The sequence below is a fragment of the Peromyscus californicus genome, unplaced genomic scaffold (assembly GCF_007827085.1).
Source record: "Peromyscus californicus insignis strain IS unplaced genomic scaffold, ASM782708v3 Scaffold_7__1_contigs__length_154581171, whole genome shotgun sequence".
Taxonomy (NCBI): Eukaryota; Metazoa; Chordata; class Mammalia; order Rodentia; family Cricetidae; genus Peromyscus; species Peromyscus californicus.
The window spans coordinates 3,301,034-3,319,996 of record NW_026294595.1 but is presented as its reverse complement, the minus strand read 5'-3'; the positions used below and the strand labels follow the sequence as shown (position 1 = coordinate 3,319,996).

The 18,963-nt window shown below is 50.0% G+C and overlaps 1 protein-coding gene across 7 annotated transcripts in view; it reads right to left on the bottom strand.

Moving 5' to 3' along the window:
• Positions 1 to 18,963, bottom strand: part of Ttll11 (tubulin tyrosine ligase like 11) — a 247,050-nt gene that overhangs the window by 20,126 nt on the left and 207,961 nt on the right. For 3 of the 7 annotated variants that reach the window (XR_008215032.1, XM_052724181.1, XM_052724183.1), the window contains 2 exons: positions 16,232 to 16,338; positions 6,146 to 6,190 (listed from right to left, as the gene is read on the bottom strand). The exons of 1 other annotated variant lie outside the window; for it this stretch is intronic. Coding sequence is in view for 4 of the 6 variants with exons in the window: in XM_052724181.1 (XP_052580141.1) it covers positions 6,146 to 6,190; positions 16,232 to 16,338 (152 nt within the window). In the remaining 2 variants the exon portion in view is untranslated. The remainder of the gene's footprint in view (positions 1 to 6,145; positions 6,191 to 16,231; positions 16,339 to 18,963) is intronic. 3 more of the 7 variants (XR_008215033.1, XM_052724180.1, XM_052724182.1) reach the window with 1 other exon arrangement.

The window sequence follows — 18,963 nt, the reverse complement described above, 5'->3', positions numbered from 1 at the left end:
AGAGTGGCTATCAGTCACCGTGTGTGAAGGCAGGAAGTGACTCTGGTAGGCTGTGTGGTGATCTGGGCTGGTTTGGTGTGCCCTGGGAACCTCGGCTTCTATCCTGGTTGTTGTCGGTAGTAGGGTAAGCAATATGTCTGGCCGGGAGAAGACACCCATGAATTAAGTTTCCTCCCTGCTTGTCTTTAAGTCACCAGAGGGACTCAAGTCTGCAGGGACAGTCTGTCACCCTGCAGGACAGCCGCCATTGTCCCCACAGATGGACAGTGCTGCCCCTTAGTTGCACCTTCTAGACTTTAGAGAGGCTTAAAGGTTAGGCCTCAAAGGGGTGAGGAGGTGGGCTGTGGGTGTGCTATCCACTCACAAGGGGACCCAGCCCTGTCCTCAAGGACCCTGAGGCACTCTTCAGAGCCCCCTGTCACTTGGAGAGGTGAAAGGAGGCAGATCAGTGTCAAAAGGAAGACAGAGCAGTGGGTTTCAACTTGACTCACATTACGAATGTCACATCAGCGCACAAACGAGAGGGAGGAGAAATGCTCTTTTATGCAGGAGTTTATTTTTGTCACTTTGTCAGAGAGAAATTGCAGCCCTGGGGGCATTGGAGCTGCACAGAATTACCCAAAACATTAACATGCAAATTGCCTTCTTTAGAGAGGGTAATTTTATTAGTGCAGGAAAAATCAGGAAAAAAAACAAACCCGATTCGTTCTTGTACCATGCCTGGGAGCAGTCCTGTCCTGGAGCCGGTTAGGGCCAGTGCAGCGGGAAGTTAGGGAGAACCTGAACTTGGTTAGGATTTTGCCACCTCCTCCAGTCCCCAGCCTCAGCACACAGCTGACTGCTGCACAAGTGGAAGGAGTAAGTGACCACCCCAAGATCTCACAGCTGCGCTCCAGCGAGACCACACGCCTCAGGGAGCCAGGTGAGCACCAGAAAGCCACTGTCGGGCCTGGAAGCCGCCACTCTGAGAACCAGGAGCTCCCTGTTCATGTGGACATACAGTCACCCATTTATTCTAGAGGACTCCACCGGACTAAGCCACTGGCCCCAAAGGAGAGCCAGGATCTGGCAGGAAGGCACTTGTGGGCGCTGGTGGAGAGGAGAGGAGAGTGTGCTGGGGTAGTATCAGGGATGGACACTGAGGTTCAGGCAGGAAAGGTCTCACAGGGCCTGGTCGAGGCTGTTAAGGAGGGGCATTCATAGAGACGGGGACCAGCGTACTGTGATAATGATGCCTAGGCCAGGGGGGACGTGGTGGGTGGGATGGATGATGGGGCTGCAGAGGGTGGAGACAGGTCGGCAAAGGTGCCTTTAAAGGATGCAGCATCCCCCACTTTACTCTGCTGTTGGTGCTCAGCAAGCAACCTGTAGGGTCTGCTTAGAACAGAAAGAACCACGGCCCCGTGGGATTTTAGGAGGGACGGGTTTTCCCAGCCCTGGGTGCCAAAATGACAGAAGGTTCTATGAGGCTGCGATTACATAAGGCTCCCTCCCCCCTTTGCAGCAGCAAGCAGGAAAAGCAGGGCAGAGACGCCCACGGCCACCAAGAAGCACCTAGGTGATGTCAGGTCTCTCCCAGCAGGTGCACGCGCTCTTCCCAGGAGGCCACTGGTCCCCCCACCCCCAGGCTCAAGATATCTTCCTTCACCCTTACTTGGATGGCGCTGTGGCAGATAGCCATGGTGGGGGCACAGGGGACTTCTGAGAGCTCCACTGGTTGTCTTTAGGAAGCCCAAGGGGAAACATGGCTGCTATAGGCATTTGGAGCTGGGTACCTCTTTGCTGCGATGGCCCAGGGCATCATGAGCGTTTAGTAGCACCCCGGCTTCAACCTGCTAGATGCTGGAGTTATCTCTCTCCCTCAGCATGACCAGACATGCTCACACTCCTGGGGACTTGGGGTAGGAGCTCTCAGTCCCATGACTTTCTGTGGCAGTGAAGTAAATGCACATCGGAGAAAGAGGCCCTGATGCTGAGCTCTCTCTCTGCTGGACGGACTTGGTCAGGCTGGGAAAGGTATTTCCTGACCCCAAGGGTGGACTTCCTGGATGGCGGTTGATTCTCACTGCACTTTGAGTTTTAGGAGGCCCAGAAAGTCTCTGGAAAGCCTCTATGGAGAAATGTCTCTAGGAGACTTGTCTCTGGGACAGACTGACTCTCATATGTCGTTAGATTCTGAAGAAAGTGGCCCTACTGCTCACATGCTGGCCACCTTACAGAGATGGTGGGCAAAATGTCACATGCTTATAGAGGTCTTCCAGTGTTAGTTCCAACGTGTATGGAACTCAAAATCTCACTCCAGGCTGAACAAGCCGCAAAGCAATGACTTTTCTTGAGTTTGGGGGAGAATTGGGAGATCACAGAACAAATTGCCACACTGGAGGCTGGAGATGCAGGCAACAGAGAGAATCAGTGAGCGGCAGAGACACCAGAGCCAGTAACAAGAGAGACACATTCATGGCTGGCTGGTAGGAGCGCAAGTCCTGGGTGGGAGGTGGTGGGCACGCACCCACGGATGAAGCCCCAAGAGTCCCAGAGGCTTCTCAAGGTGGAGACTGGAGAAAGCCCCCCACCCCTCCCCCCACCCCACCCCCGCTTCAGACAAGGTTGCAGGTGAAGAGACTCTATGGAAATATCTAGAACTCTCTCCCCAACCATGTCCTCTGGACACCCACCCGGGGCGAGGCAATTAGAGAACTCCAGCCTCTCCAGCTGACCTGTCCTACCCAGAGGGAAGCAAAGCAGGGTCAAGAAACCCTCATGAAAGCATCAGTTGTAGACTTTGGCCCTCTGTAAGCTCAGGTTTTTACAGCACTCTTTCTCCCTGGTACCTGTCCTGGTTAGTTTTATGTCCACTTGACACAAGCTGGAGTCACTGGAGTGGAGGGAACCTCAACTGAGAAAATGCATCTACAAGATCCAGCTGTAGGCAAACCATAGGGCATTTTCTTATTTAGTGATTGATGGGGAGGGCCCAGGCCATTGTGGGTGGGGCCATCCCCTGGGCTGGTGGTCCTGGGTTTTATAAGAAAGCAGGCTGAGCAAGCCATGGGAAGCAAGCCAGTAAGCAGCACCCTTCATGACCTTTGCACCAGCTCCTGCCTCCAGGTTCCTGCCCTGTTTGAGTTCCTGTTCCAACTTCCTTCAGTGATGGTCTGTGATGTGGAAGTGTGAGCCACACTTCTTCTTTCCTCCCAGGTTGGTCATGGTGTTTCATCACAGCAATAGTAACCCTAACTAAGACAGCACCTCAGCCCCAGAACTCAGCACGGGGTGGAGGATTGTCAGGCTCCATTTGAGGAGTTTTTAGAGAAACCCAAAGGCAGTGAGGAGAGAAAAATAAAACTAAAGAAATGAGAGGAAATGCGGGCTTCTGGCTCCAACAGGCACAGCACAGTCAACACAGCCGGGCTGAGGCAAGATAAATATAAAACTCCCAGAGAGGAGGACTCAGGAGAAAGCTAGAAATATTTTGAATTAAATGAAAATGAAAACAGAACTTACTGAACTGTGTGGGGCACAGTGAACGCAGTGTGTGGTTACAGGTTTACAGCATCAGATGCACGTATCAGACAAAAAGTTCTGAAATTTAAAAAAAGTTGCTGCCGGCGGCGGCGGCGGCGGCGGCGGCGGCGGCGGCGGCGGCGGCGGCGGCGGCGGCGGCGGCGGCGGCGGCACACGCCTTTAATCCCAGCACCTGGGAGGCACAGGCAGGCAGATCTCTGTGAGCTTGATTTGAGGCCAGCCTGGTCTACAGAGTGAGTTCCAGGACAGCCAGGGCTACACAGAGAAACCTTGTCTCAAACCCCACCCCCCACCAAAAAAAAAAAAAAGCTTTCAGGCTGGTGTGGTGGTGCATGCCTTTAGTCCCAGCACTCAGGAAGCAGAGGCACATGAATCTCTGTGAGTTTGGGGTTAGCCTGGTCTACAGAGCGAGTTCCAAGCCAGTCAGGGCTACATAGAGACCTTGTCTCAGAGGGAAAAAAAAGTTTTTATTTCAGGAAACGGGAAAAAGAGCAGATTCAAAATGGTAAAAGAAATGGTAAAAATCAGAAAAGAAATCAATGAAAATTAGACAGGAAATCGATAGAGAAAAATCAATAAACCAGAGAAGCTTATCCTTGGAGTAAAAACCAATGAAACTGATAAACCTCTAGCCAGCCTAACTGAGGAGAAAAAGGAGATCGTTAACTACTGATTACACATTACTAGAATCAGAAATCTGAGAGTCCTAATAATTGCATCAGAACTGTTCCTCCCGACGTGGGTGACAGTACTGGAGTAACAATGGAGTATCATGAGGACATCTTTGCCTGTGAATTTGGCCATTTAAATGAAACAGACCAGTTCCTTCAAAGATACAATTTACCAAAATTTACATAAGGAAAACCCATAATTTGATGAGCCTATTATCTATTAGAGAAATTCAATAAAAAATTCAGAGCGTCCCCCAAAGCACCAAGCCCCAGAGGGCTTACTGGTGAATTCTCCCAGTTGTTTAAAACAGAAACGATGCTAAGTCACATTAGAATCTTCTAGAACATGGGAGGAACTCAGATTGTTTAGACGTGTGCTATTCAGCATCCAAGGGGCTTCCCAGCTATCTTTGTTCTTGCTTTAGCTTAAATTGTGGTCTGAAAACTGTTTAATTCCCTGCTTTCTTAAAGTGGCATCCCTGAAGGTGGAGGCCTGTAATCCCAGCTATGGGGAGGCGTCAAGGCCACTCTGGGCAATGTGAGGAGAGTCTGTCTGAACAGAACAAATGGAAAGGAATCAGTGCAATGCAGCTCAGCAGAAGAGAGGACTCGTCTGGTACGTAGGAAGCAACCCCCAGTCTTGCAAAAATAAAAATTTTAAAAAATGTTAATGGATGTTTTACAGCTTAGCACACGCTCGGTTTTGGAGACTGTTCCATGAGGATGGAGAAGGATGTGGGTGCCAGCCTGAACTGCATGAAGCATTTTAAACATATAGCCCCGAGGACGTACTGTTCTGGGCACCTGTATCCTGACCCGTGGGGGATGCTGAGGTTACTCTTCACTGCCGTCAGGTGCACTCATGATAAACACTTTAGGTGTGGCTGGAAAACCGACTCCCCTTGCTTACCACCCACCTTGATCTCTGGCAATTCCCTTGTTCTAGAGTCTGCTTTGTCCAGAACTGACAACAATACTCCATCTCAGATTTGGTTTGTGTGAGCATGATATGTCTGTCTTCAGTCGCTTTCCTTAGCTACTGGTGTTTTTAAGGTTTAAATGGGTTTTCCATAAAATTGAGTATTGTTTGTATATTTTTATTTTTGAATTCTATTTACTTCTTTTTTATTTTTTTTTAGACAGGGTCTCACTATGTAGCTCTGGCTCTTCTGGAACTCACAGAGATCCTCTTGCCTCTGCCTCCCAAGTGCTGGGACTAAAGGCGTGTGCCATTACACCTAACTTGATTTTTTTTTTTTTTTGATCTTCTCAACAGGTTCTGCAATTTAATTGACATATTTGAGGCTTCTACATTAGAGTTATGGCTGTTATAATTGAATTAATATCTCTTATGGTTGGAAGTGCTTTCTATTTATTTCCTATGATCTTACTTCTCTTTTGAAATCTTGAAATCTGCCTCCTTTGGTTTTAAACAGAACATTTTATATGGAGATTTTCTCTCTCCTTTCAGCACACCAATTGTTCTCCTACTTTTCCTCCCCTTCCTCCCCTCTTCCTCCTCTCTTCCTCTCCTTCCTTCACCTCCTCTTCCTCCTCTTCCTCTCCTTTCTCCCCCTCCTCTTCCTCCTCTTCCTCTCCTTCCTCCCCCTCCTTCCCCTCCTCTTCCTCCTCATTCTTTTCAAAGAGACTGGACCAGAGGTGTGTGACACCACACCCTGTCTTTTTAAAATTTTTAAATTAATCACTAGCCTGGTTTACAACACATTTAGCTAATAAGTCCATTTTCAAATAACAATATGTCCCTTCCCAGAGAAGTGAAAAAAATCTAGGTGACTTTATGTTTGTCTCTGAAATTTTTGCTACAACTTCAAGAGCAAAATCTATGAAAGAGAAAAAAAAGAAAGTTGAGCTTTATTAAGATGAAAAGCTCCAGTCCTGGTAGGCATATTATTTTAAAGTTGGGGACAGATCAGCAGATGAATACTTGCCCAGTATGTACAAGACCATAGGTTCAAACTCCAACATGGGGAAGGCTAGAAAAGAAAAGAGACAATAGACTGGAAAAACATCCGAGAGCCACAAAGTGCTCTTAAAATGCAACAATAAGAAAATAGTTCAAATTTTAGCAAAGGACCAAAGATCTGAACAGATGCCTCCCCTAGGAATATATATATAAATGGCAAAGAAGCATATGGAAATATGGTCAATATTAAAAATGTATACTGAATCTCAAATTAAAACAGTGAGGTGTGTACCGCTGCATATCCACCAAGAAGGTCAAGCAAAAGAAAAACGTCCTCTGACTATTCTAAGTCCGACAATGATGCAGAGTAACAGGTGGGCACACGAAATGGCACTGCCACTTTGGAAGACAGGCAGTTTGTGTAAGACTGAAACAGTCTCATATGGATTTGTCACGATTCTCCAGAGAGAGAACCAACAGGAGGCAGGGAAGGAGGTCCTTAGACAGACAGACAGACAGACAGACAGATAGATGGGTAGCAGATAATAGATTAATCTAGACAGGTGAGGGGACTTATTAGGGATATTGGTCATGTGATGATGGGGGGGGCAAAGGTGTCCCACATCTGGCTGTCTGAAAGCTGGAGGCCCTGGGTCCAGGTAATGTGGCTCACTTTATGTTAAAGGCCTCAGAACCAGAGGGCCTGAGAACATGCGGAGTAAACTAGTGTAAGGCCAGGAGTTCAAAACCCAGGGAGGCTGGAGCTCTGATGCCTAAGAGAGTGAGAAGCGAAGGGAGAGAGTTTTCCCCTGCCTTCAAAACATTACAATTAATTAATCACGTGTGTGTGGGGGCACACATGTGTGGGCACATGCATGCCATCATGTGAATGGAGGTCAGGGGACGACTTGTAGGTAGGTTTTCTCACCACTTGGGTCCCTGGGGCTGAGCTCAGGTCATCAGGCAGCCGACACTTTATCTGCTGAGTCATCCTGCCAGCCCCCTCCCCATTTTGTTCTTTTGGGTCCTCAGAAGAAGGCAGGACCTGCTCATGGTGAGGGTGGACCTTCCCCACTGAGTCCACTGATCCACAAGCTAGTCTCCTCTGAAAACACCTCACAGACGCATCTATAATCAATGCTTTACCAGCTCCCGCAGCATTCCTTAGACCAGTCAGGCTGACACCTAGAATTAATCATCACAACCATATGGTCCAACAGCTACATTGATGGGTATTTGTCTATCCGTGTAAAAACTTACGTCCACACGAAACCTGCACATGAATATTTATAGTTAATTCATTCCTCATTCCCAAACTGTGAAGCAATCAAGATACCCTTTTAAAAAGTAAATATGGTCACAAATTGTGATTATGCCCATTTAATGGATGGTTATTCAGAGATTTAAAAAAATGAACTATCAAGGAATAGAAAGGCATAGAGGATCCTACAGGCATACTGGTGGGTGGAAGAGTCTGTCTGAAAGGCTACGCATACTGTGATCTCAACAGCAATAGCACTGGGAAAAAGGCAGAACTACAGAGTCAAGGGCTCACAGCAGTTGTCAGGGGGCCGGGAGTGTGTGTGTGTGTGTGTGTGTGTGTGTGTGTGTGTGTGTGTGTGTGTGTGTGTGTGTGTAGGGTGAATAGGGCACAGAGAGGCTTGGGGCAGCAAAGCTTCCCTGTAATTTAAACTCATTTCTTTGGGGCTGGAGAGATGGCTCAGAAGTTAAGAGCACTGGCTGCTCTTCCAGAGGATCTGGGTTCCATTCCTAGCACCCACATGGCAGCTCACCACCATCCATAACTCCAGTTCCAGGGCATCTGATAGTCTCTTCTGGCCTCCATGGGGACCAGGCTCACAAGTGGTGCATAGACATACATGTAGACAAAATACCATACACATAAAACTTAAAAAATAAGAATTAAGAATGTAACAATAAAAATAATTTAAAAAAACCTCCTAGAATGTGCAATACAAAGAGTAACGCATGGACTTTACTGTAGACTAGTACTTGCTCACTGGTGGTTGTGTCTGGGGTGACTGTATGAGGAAGGGGGAGTCTGTGCTTCTGCTCTGTGCTTGTAGAGCCTCTGGCTCACATTTGTGCTGATCACCTGTGATCAGGTTAGGATGTAGTCTGCGGCAGAAGCTGTGGTTAGGAGACCTAGGGCTCTAAGAGCTGCCGAGATTAGCTGGTGTCTGTGGAGGTGGCACCTCAGTTGTCTGGTCCTTCTCCAACTCTGAGCAGAAAGAGAAATCCCGGCCCACAGCACCATTGGACACCCCGGTGTGCGTTTTCGTCACAGTTCTTTCACCAGTGCCCACATCCCACGGGCTCCTCTGGGGCTGACGAGTGACAGACAAGAGTGCGTGGAAAGGACCCTCACAGTTGCAGCGCTTCCTGTCTTCATCGTCACCACTACACTATGCCACGACCAGAGACCAGACTGTCACACCAGACTTTGCTCTCTCAGCTCCTGCACTGGCATCATGTGAGGACAGGGCCTGGAATGGTGCTCATGTCTCTCAGAGTCTGGGAACTGAACTCAGTCTGCTTCCTTGTAGTCCTCGGTGGCCTGCGTGAGTGGTCTCCGTCCTCAGTGGCCTACGTGAGTAGTGTCTGTCCTCCATGGCCCCTCATGAGTGGCCTCTATCCTCAAGGGCCCCTGTGAGTGGTCTCTTTACTCTCAACCTCTTGGAACTTTAGTTTCCTCCTCTGAAATAGGACTATGAATAAGATGGAGCCGTCTGGGGATGGGAGCTCCTGGCCAACAGCTAGGAATCCATCTTGTCATCTACAAAGCACACCCACATCAGGGGTGATGCTGGTTGGCTGAGAAAAGGAAAAAGGAGCCACATTGGAGCTAGGGGTATGCTTCCTTATAAATCTTGATACCACGAACCCAAGGTGGATGTTAAAGACCCTGTCTCAGAGGCTGCTGAGGCTCCCAGAGGAGAGGAGACTCTTCTCAGAGCTCCCGTATGCTTCCTTATAAATCTTGATACCACGAACCCAAGGTGGATGTTAAAGACCCTGTCTCAGAGGCTGCTGAGGCTCCCAGAGGAGAGGAGACTCTTCTCAGAGCTCCCGACAGTCCCTTGCCACCTGCTCCATGACACTGAACACTGCTGCTGTGGCAGTTCCCACAAGATATGGGAACCATAAATCAGTGAGTGCAAGGCACAGGGAGGTGTCGGGAAGCAGCCGGCTTCCTCCTCCTGCCTGGTTCTGGTGTGCAGATGCAATGTTCTCTTTTGCCTAGGTGACTGAGGATTAGGAAGGTCAGAGAGTCGGTAACAGCATTCATCACAGAGTGGCACCCTGAGGTGAGGTGAGGGCACATCACAGTGTAGTCTGTGTCCTGCAGGCCTTGAAGACCCACATCTGGGTGGAGGGAAGACAAGGCTGGCATTCTCCTGGCCCACTTACTTTTATTAAAAATAATTTGGCTATTTTGTAAGTGTATAGGACTTCCATCCAGAGAGACCCATCTGACTTTGAGATGACTTCAAAACTGAAGGAAGTGGACGGGGAGGCGCTGCGTGATCCCGGCCTAGGGGTAGGGCAGCCGTGTATATGCATAAGGGAGGTCTTGCTAAGCATTCCAAGTAAAAATACTTTTAAATATTTCAGTACATCATCAACTAAATACGTTTCAGTAGGAGCATGTTCCAGCTGAAGAAAGTACAGGCGTCACATGATTTGCATAAGTCGACTGAGGAAATTTGGTGAGAGACGGCAGGGAGCTGCAGACGCCCACAAGATGAGCTGGCTGGCGGGGTCTGGTCCCCCAGTGCCTGTGTGTGGAGCGTCAGCCATGCACCAGGCACAACATTAGGCTTCTGCAGGACAGGAGAACCCCAGCAGTGACTGGCTGGTTTAACCTGACAGCAGGTACCGCACTATATAGCACGGGCTGTGAGTGGAACAGAGGAGATGGGTCCCAGCCCAACCTGGGACTGCGAAGAATTCTCTTAGGAGGAAGGCCCTGGCTTTGGCCATGAGGAGAGGGGATCTGTGGGACAGGCAAGGCCCCTAGTGAAGAACTCTGAGGTGGCTGGCACTCTGCCTAGAGTGAAAGAGTACTTCCCCTCCCCAGAAACAGAATGGTGATCCTGCCATGAGGAGTTGGTGGTAGTTCGGAGTTGAAAGATGATTCAGAATGAGCTGGTGCACGCTGTGTCCTAAGGCGGGGAGCCAGGCAGGTTCATGACTTCCTTGTCTGGGCTGAATGTAGTGAGAGGCCTGGACTGTTGGGCGCTGAGAAAGCCCACCCTTGTGACCAGACTGGAGGAAATCTTTCTTTCTATCCACTCCCCAAGACCCACAGAGACCTGAAAAGGGAAAGGGTCCTGGTAGGCAGGCTGAATCACAATGGCAGTAGTTAGCTTTCTGAGCATAGATAGCAGCAGACACCGGCAGACACCATTGGCAGCCTCACTCCCCACCACTTTTGGAGGCAGACACCAGGATCACGCTCACTTTGCAGATGATGGGCAGGGCGCCTTGAGGGAAGTCAGGCAGCTTGCTCAGGACCATCCAGCTGGGAAGTTATCAAGCACAGGGTGGACCCCCCATTTGAGTCTAGAGTCCAGTGTCACTCAAGTGCTGCAGAGATGGCTCACGGATTAAGAGCCCTGGCTGCTCTTGCAGAGGACCTGGGTTCTGTTCCCAGCACCCACATGGCAGCTCACAATCATCTATAACTCTTTCCAGTTTCAAGGGATCTAACTCCCTCTTCTGACCTCTGCAAAGACCAGGTACACACATGGTAAACATACACATACTCAGACAAAACATTGATACACATAAAATAAATAAATCTTAAAAAGGAAAAAGAAAGCTACTCACAGCCAGGACTGCCTGAGAAGGGGACAGGTAGCTCAGGGACTCAGAAGGGAGATGAAGTCTTTGTTTGGTGGAAGGGTCCCTAGCATAATCAGATAGTAAACTATGCATGCTTAGCTTTCCCTCTCTGAGTCCTGAGAAGGACCTTTAAATCCCCCTTTGCTTGTTTATTTTTTTTTTATGTTTTGTTGAGACTGGTCTCCCTGGGTAGCACAGACCAGCTTCTGCCAGCCTTGGCCTCTCAAGTGTTGGGATTTCAGGTGTGTGCTGCCAGACCTGGCCCAGCTCCCTTCTCAAACAGGAAAACACCTAGCTGCAAAGAAAACAGATGATCCAGAGCCCCCAAGTGTCGACTGTTAGAGGGTGATGCCTGCTGCTGGGACCAAGTGCCCCCATACAGGTGACTGTGGCACCAGCGACAAGGACAGGTTTATTGTCTAATCGGGATGCGGTCCTCATCTCTCACACAGAGATGGGCTGGTAGAGTCTGGCAGGAGCAGAGAGCAAAGTCTTGGATAAGTTGTGAGTGTGATTTATGTGAAATCACTGCATCTCTGCCCACAGACTGGTTTCCTCATTTGGTTCCAGCCCAGGAGAGGGCTGTGGCATTCCAGTTTTGCTGATAACACCCTCATTTAGACTTGTGTTCTGCTAGAAATTCTAAGGATGGAAATAAAAATTCTTAATTTTGGGGAAAAATATGACAGTTACACTGGGGTGCTGGAGAGTGGGATGCGTTTGTTAAGTTCCCTCAAGCTCCTGAGCAGGCTTGAGAGATTATCCAGGGTACAGACAAGGGCTCCCGAGGGGGAGGAGGGGAACAGGCCAAGGTGGGGAGCCACATGTGGGAGGCTGTGACTGTGAAGGTCTAGCTTTTGTTTTGGGTGAAGTCTTCTGGGTGCTCATTCCATTACTAAAAGTACCTAATTTCAGGGCTGGAGCGAGAGCTTAGACGGTAAAATGCTCACTTTTCGAGCATGGTCTCAAACAAACAAACAAACAAACAAACGAAGAACCTCCCAGGTGTGGCACACACTTGCAATCCCAGTGCTGGGGAGGAGGAGACTGGTGGATACCTGCCCTCCTCCCCGGGCCCCCACACCCCCCCCCACGCCTCCACCCCCGTCAGCTAGCCTAGTCTACTCAGTGAGAACCAGGCAAATGAGAGACCCCATTTTGAAAATCAAGGTGGATGCTACCTGAGGAACGACAGCTGAAGTTGTCCTTTGCTCTCCACAGTCACAGGTGTGCACATACCCCTCCCCCCAGACACACACCACACACCCACACACAGGTGCTAACACCTGTTACAAAGGCTCAGTAAAACAGCTCGGGCATGGACGTGGTGGAAGTGATTCAGTACCCAAGGATACTGTGGAAGCCACTTCCACACACGGGAGGCCCACCAGGAAACAAAGTCCATGGTCAGGACCAAGGCTGCTGGAGAGGATGGCTTGAGAGCGACTACATCTCTTGGTGTGAGTGCTCTTTCTGACTGCGTTTGACTTCTTCTTAACCCGTGTTTCCAGCACTAGTTTTCTCCTCCATATCGGTGGAAAAGTCCCCAAACACAGGCTGCCTTTGTTCACACGCTCTCACTTGTCAACTGTGATGTGGCTGGGTTACCCTTTCTCTTGAGGACAGTCTCATTAGGTCTGGGCGGGCTCTGGGAAAAGGGAGGGTCCCACAGCACTTTGCCACAGCTGCTGCTGGGTGGACGGCAAGCCTGTGCCGCCGGGCTGGTGTATCACACTGGGCATTCAGAAGTGGGAAGCAAGACCCCGCCAACGAGGCCACGCTTCTACGGGCTGTGACTTTCCCACCCAGAACTCCCTGTTTTGAGTATGTGGTGACCTTAATTTCAGTTTGTCAACTTATTTAAATACTAGTTGGGACACACAGACAGACACAGAGACATAGACACCTACACAGACAGATACAGACATACGCAGACACCCTGGCCAGAACTGGAGTGGAGGGCTGAAGATCCCTTGGCTCCATACCAGGAAGGGAAGAGGAAAGAAGAGAAGAGATGGAAAGATGGGAAGGAGGGAGAGAAGGAGGGAGGGAGAAGGAAGGGAGAGACTGAGGGAGGAAGTGGGGACAGAAGGACTCCCCCCTCCCTCCCTGGTATTTCTGCTGCTTCATGCCAAAAGCAAGAACCACACCCAGGCACAGATTCCTGCTGTTCTCTGGGAGTGTCTTGAATGGTCCTTGTAAGGCAGCTGGCTTTAGATGCTCTTTCCTGCTGAGAGTTGGGGTGGGGTGGGGGAAGGTCTCAAAGGAGGCAACAATGGCTGGGATAACAGAATGGCTTCCATTCTTGACTTTAATACCCAACCCACTTCCTAGGCCCCCAGCCGCTGACATTTCTTTTCAGCAACAACGGAAACAGGAAAATTCACTCCAAAGACAAGGGGAGGGGAGGTGGGAGCTTGGACAAGACTCCACAACCTACACACTCTGGTTATGTCCCCACGGGTTCTGTGCTGGGCAAAGTGACTCTTCGAAAGGAAATGTTGTGGATATATAATATTTACATGTATTCATGGAACACAGTGTGCTGTTCAGTCCATGTGAGCACACGGGACATCATATCCTGCTAATTAGCATACCCATCATCTTAATTACCCATCATGTCTCTGTCCTGGGGTCCTCATAATTCTCTCTCCAGCTCTTTGAAACACACAGTGTCATTGTGAGCTCAGCTCTCTGCCTCTGAATCGCCTGAGTCCTGCCACACAAGCCCAGTCTCCTCCCCAGTTGTACAGGGGACAGACACTTCCTGGGGTGGTTCTAGATTAGAGACAGTACCTGGGGCCAGGCAGCTGAGGCCTGCGTTCAAATCTTGCCTTTGCCACTAATTGCCTATGAGGCTATAAACAAGTCCCTTCTACTCTTGGAAACTTAGGATCCTCAACTGCAAAATGAGGTGTGATCTCGCATATCAAAGCTACAAGAATAAACCACAATAAATGCCTGCGTGAAGTCTAAAAGTCCTGCAAGACCTATAGTTACTGCTCTACACCTTCAGGCACAGAGGGATTGCGGAAGTCCCGGGGAGCCCAGGCCAAGCTTCAGCTATGGTAAATAGAAGAATATTTCTCCTTTTCTTGGCCTGGTCAGCAAAGTAGAGACCCTGGCAGACCCCAGAAACCCTTTGCAGAGCAGATACTGTGGACAGCCCCCTCCCTGCCCCCTATGGATTCTGCTTACAGGGAGCGATTTTAGGAGCAAACAAAACATGCAAAGCTATTCGGGATGAACAATGGGCCAGATGGCCATGCTGGTTGGAAGCAATAGAACATGATAAATAGCTTCCTGCTGAGACTCCTGATCAATTTCAATATTTAATAATTCCATTGCCACCCCCACTCCCTCATCGGGCCCCCTACACAGGATCCCGCGATGACACCCAGCTTTCAGCTCGCCGACCAAGCACTTCTCCCTTTCTGAGGATGTCAGCAAAACGTGTCACAGCTCAACTGTCACATGGGCTCGCTTGGTCCTCGAAATGATAATTAACCTGCCTCCATGTCCCCCTGCAGGTGTGCCCTCCTCCTCTCACGCTGGGGAGGCTGGAAGGCCCTGTCAGCTGAAGATGTAAGCTCACTTTGTTGATTCAATGACTGCTAGCATTCCCTGACTTTGGCTTTTGAATTAAGCCGGGCAGCAGGCAATCTGGCCATCTTACCGCCACGCCAGCAATGGGTAGGAGGAAGTGACCCAGACAGGAAGCCCAGGTGGGCTTGTGGTTGAGTATTATTTTATCATTTGTGCCTCTGAGACTCAATTTCCTCCTCTGTACAATGGACACAGTTAGACCTGACTCCGGAATTGTAGCCGGTGCCACCCACGTAAAGCGTGTGGCACAGAGGCGACAGCCAACAGAGTGGTATGAGGTGGCATCACGATCAAACATGAAGCTAACCTCAAATGATTTCTGAGTGTCAGCGTTTTGCAGGATGGGTTGGCTGTGTCCTCGTGGTTGGCATTTCTAGCCCACACTGGGACAGATTTGCCCCAGCTGTCAACGGTGGTCACACAGCCTCTCCTGAGAGTCTCCCCCAGCAGTAAAACAGGAAAGAACCCACTGATAAGGTTAACCACCTTGAATGGTTGGCAGTGACCCCAAAGGCATTAGTAGCCACTGATGTGTGAGCCTTCAGGGCCATTCAGAGCACATATATATATACAGATGAGGAACTCCAGAGCAGGAGGCGACATGGCTTTGGGGCTGATGTTGGCAAGAGACGGCACACCACTTCTCATCTAGATCTTGTAGCTTCTGACTTCACATCCTCTCCACCACTCACAGGAGGAGCAAGACACCCTGGCAGGTGTGGCCTCCGTGTGTTTAGGTGGGGGTGCAGAGGGCAGGGGAGGATGGTGCCAGTGCGTACCCGGATCATGGTCACGGCACAACTTCAGTCACTAGAGTTACAGTTTACTGTTTGTGAAATGAGGCTCCTGATACCTTCTGTGCTGGGTCATGGGACACTTAATGAGAGAATCTTTGCAGTTTTGTGATGAACTGTACAAATGTCAGTTATGGTTATTAGACTGCTTGGAGGACAGAGATAGGAACCTTACCCACTCAGAGGTAGATTCTCCTAGCAGAAGAATCAAAAAGAAAACAAAGATCAAAGCATGGGCTACCACAGTTGAAGTCTTTGGTGTGGTATTTAAAGTTTACCACAACCCCATCTCCTTGCCCATTTTGTTCTCCTCCATTGGAGCTAGTTGTGGTAGCCTAGGCTTAATGGTCTTTTTACGTGTTCGTGCGTAGACAGGCCTACATTCCTGCTCAGACCCATCCTCACCTTCGTTACTGGTGTATCCAGTGGGCTCCTCTTGGGAGGAGGAACATCCCCATCCTAGTCCACCCCAACTCCCACTATGTTAGTACCATTTTTCACGTGTCTCAACCCCACAGAGTTCCTTCCAGGCAAGAACCAAGCTCTCCAGTCTACCCAAGGCCTAGCCACTGTGTGCTCAGCAAATGTATGCAGGGCCACAAACAAATAAATGAACAGCAGTCTACCTCCAGTAGTGATGGAGTCAAAGCCTTAAGCTAATGGTGGGACTGGAATTTGGGGAGGGGTTGCACAACCATGGTAGAAGACAATGCCTCAGGGCCAATTCCACTCAATTCATCTTCCTTCTCACCTCCATAATATGAAAGGACAGAAGATACACAGACCCCTCCCCACACCTGTCAGGCAAGGGCCCATGGGATGTGGAGGCAGCCATCAGGTACCTGAGTCCCGCTGGTCCAGGGTCACGGAGTTCCACCTCCTTGTGATGTCGATGTAGAGGATGTCCACTGCAGCCATGGACAGGCTGCTGCTGCTCAGCTTGCAGTTCCTGCCGCAACAGCAAAGAAAACGTGTCGTTCTACGGTGCAAACGTCTGGCTCTTTCTCCCTCAAGCCTATGGAGACTGAACATTTGTACCCCCATGAAACCCACAGGTGGGGTCTTTGGAGCTTAAGAGGCCATGTTGGTGGGGCCCTAGCAGATCAATTAGTGTCCTTGTATGAAGACACTAAGGAGAGGAGAGCTTGCTTGCTTCCCTGCTCCTCACCACAGAGAAAGCAGACGCAACAAGCCAGGAATGAGCCCTAGCAGCCACCTTGCTGCCAGGGCTTCAGCACTGGCCTCCCAGCCTCCAGACTGTTGTTTAAAGCGCTGGAGCTGCTCCACTGGAGAATGTGTCTTTGCTCAGGCCATGTTTTTCTCCCCAGAATTCTTGGAGGCCAGCAGAGGAACAGTGGGGAGAAGGCTGCAAGTGAGAACTGGGGATTGGAGACTATGGCTTTAGTTAGGAGCTAATGAATGGCCTGTTGAGAGCAAGACTGTGAAGATAGCCATGCTTGAGCCAAATCCTGGCTCTGCCACTGAGAACCTGGGCAAGCCACTCCCCTTTCTGGCCTACCTGTTTCAGTGTTTTCCTCCTGTCAGCTGCACCTCATACAGCCTTCAAGACCCCGCCCACTCCCAAAGGAGGCCAGGACTCTATCTTTGCACTATTATTATTATTATTATTATTATTATTATTATTATTATTATTACTGCAGTAGGGACTCACATAGCCCAGGCTGGCCTCAAACTTGCTATGTGGCTGAGGATGATCCTCCTGTCTCCACCTCCCGAGTGCTGGGATTACAGGTGCGCACCACTACACCTGTTTTTCAGGTGGCACTGGGGTGGAACCCAGAGCCTCAGGCATGCTAGGCAAGCATTCCACCAGCTGATCTACACCCCAGCCGAGGAACTCCACAGTCTAGAGATACTCCTCCTTACGTGTGTTCATCTTCTTACGACTATTTCCGGATGTGAGTATTGCCCTCTCCCGCCAGTGCAGGCAGCCATTGGTGCCACGGTCACGTGGCCTGGCAATGACCACTCACCACTGAAGTGGCTCAAGTCACCACTGGCCTGGGAGCCATTCCTCCCGGATCTCACCAGATGAGTCCCTGAGGCCAAACACGAGGACAAGAGGCTTGCTGTGCCCCACTTCACTTCTGTCACCCTGACGGCTTTGTACAGGCCCCGACACGCAGAGCAGAAAGTAGAGGCTGGGCCCACGCCACAGGAGAGCCCTCCTACCCTGGGCTGCATGCTTGTTCCTGGTCAGCTGGAGCCAGGGGGTGTGGATGCTTCTGGTGCTCCTTCTGCTCACATGCGGGGAAGCCAAACGAACGAGATTTAAGTCTGATGTCGGCAGCGATCCTGTCTAAGCCACGGAGGTGGGTAAACAGCATTTAGATGCTTGATTGTGGGTAGTTTTCTTAAGCCTCTCTCCACATCTTTGTTTCCTGATCTCTAGGATGAAGACAGCACCTGCCCACATGGCTGCTGAGACAGTGAGTGTCCGTGGGGACTTGAGTGATGCCCGGGAGACTCGTGGCATCCCCAGTCCTCATCTCCTCTCACTCCCCTTTTCCTCTCAGGCCATCAGACCAAACTTTCACTGATCTTTTGAGGTATTGAAACCTAGGTCAAGAGAGCCTAGGGCAGCCATTGGCTTGTCCGCTTCTCCCTCCCCACTCTGGACGTGATCATTCTGGGAGGTGGGTTTTGCCTAGGAATCCTGAAGGCTGGACTCTGGGCCAGCTGTCGGGGTGTCAGAGCTACAGCCAACACTTTTGGACAGCTTTAATGCATCACATCCGTGACCCCAGCTGGTGATAAAGTGCTTGTCTGTCTGCCATTTGTCATTGTCCCTGTGTGAACAGTTCCCATAGGCACCAGGCAGGTGAAGCTTTGATTGGCAAGCATGATTGGCACCCAGAGGCCCCTGTCCAAATTCAGGTCCACTCCTTAACTATGGTGGCTGTGAGCATGCCCAGCATGGTGCCTCGATGAGGCCATTGCCCCTCCTTCCTCTCGTTTCTTCCCACCCGTCTGCATTTTCCAGACCGACAACTCACATCCTGTTTCATATTTCAATCACAAGGCTCCATGGCAGACTTCAAAGCATGTCAGTGCACAGTTACTGAGTCTCAGTAAAACATGTCAGTGGACGCCGAGCTTTTCACGTCACCCGTCACAGAGGTGGCTATCTCTACTGGGTTCTGCTAGGGACAATACTCCAGTCTCTCGAGCCAGGCTGTCAGTGTATGCTGCACATTTCCAAAGCTTCATTGAGAAAAGCCCATCACCTTTCCCTAATGGTCAGTGTTCTTAGGACTACCTGCTCCCTGGTAGGATGGAGTGCTGCCTGGCCTGCTCTATGGGTTAATGAAGGATAAAAACAGAAACTGAACTGACCCCTGGTATATAGTTATTTCTTTTTCCTGACAGGAAGAAAATAGAAGTGTCAAACCTTTAGCAGAAGCCATAATTTACCAGGGAGAATTCTCCATTTATCCCCTTTCCCAGGTAACTCATCCTGCCCAGCAATACTGCCAAATACAGTTGACTACGACGTCGTCTGCAGTCAGAGTGGAGCACCATCCATGTCGGCTGCAGCAGACGGGGAATGCTT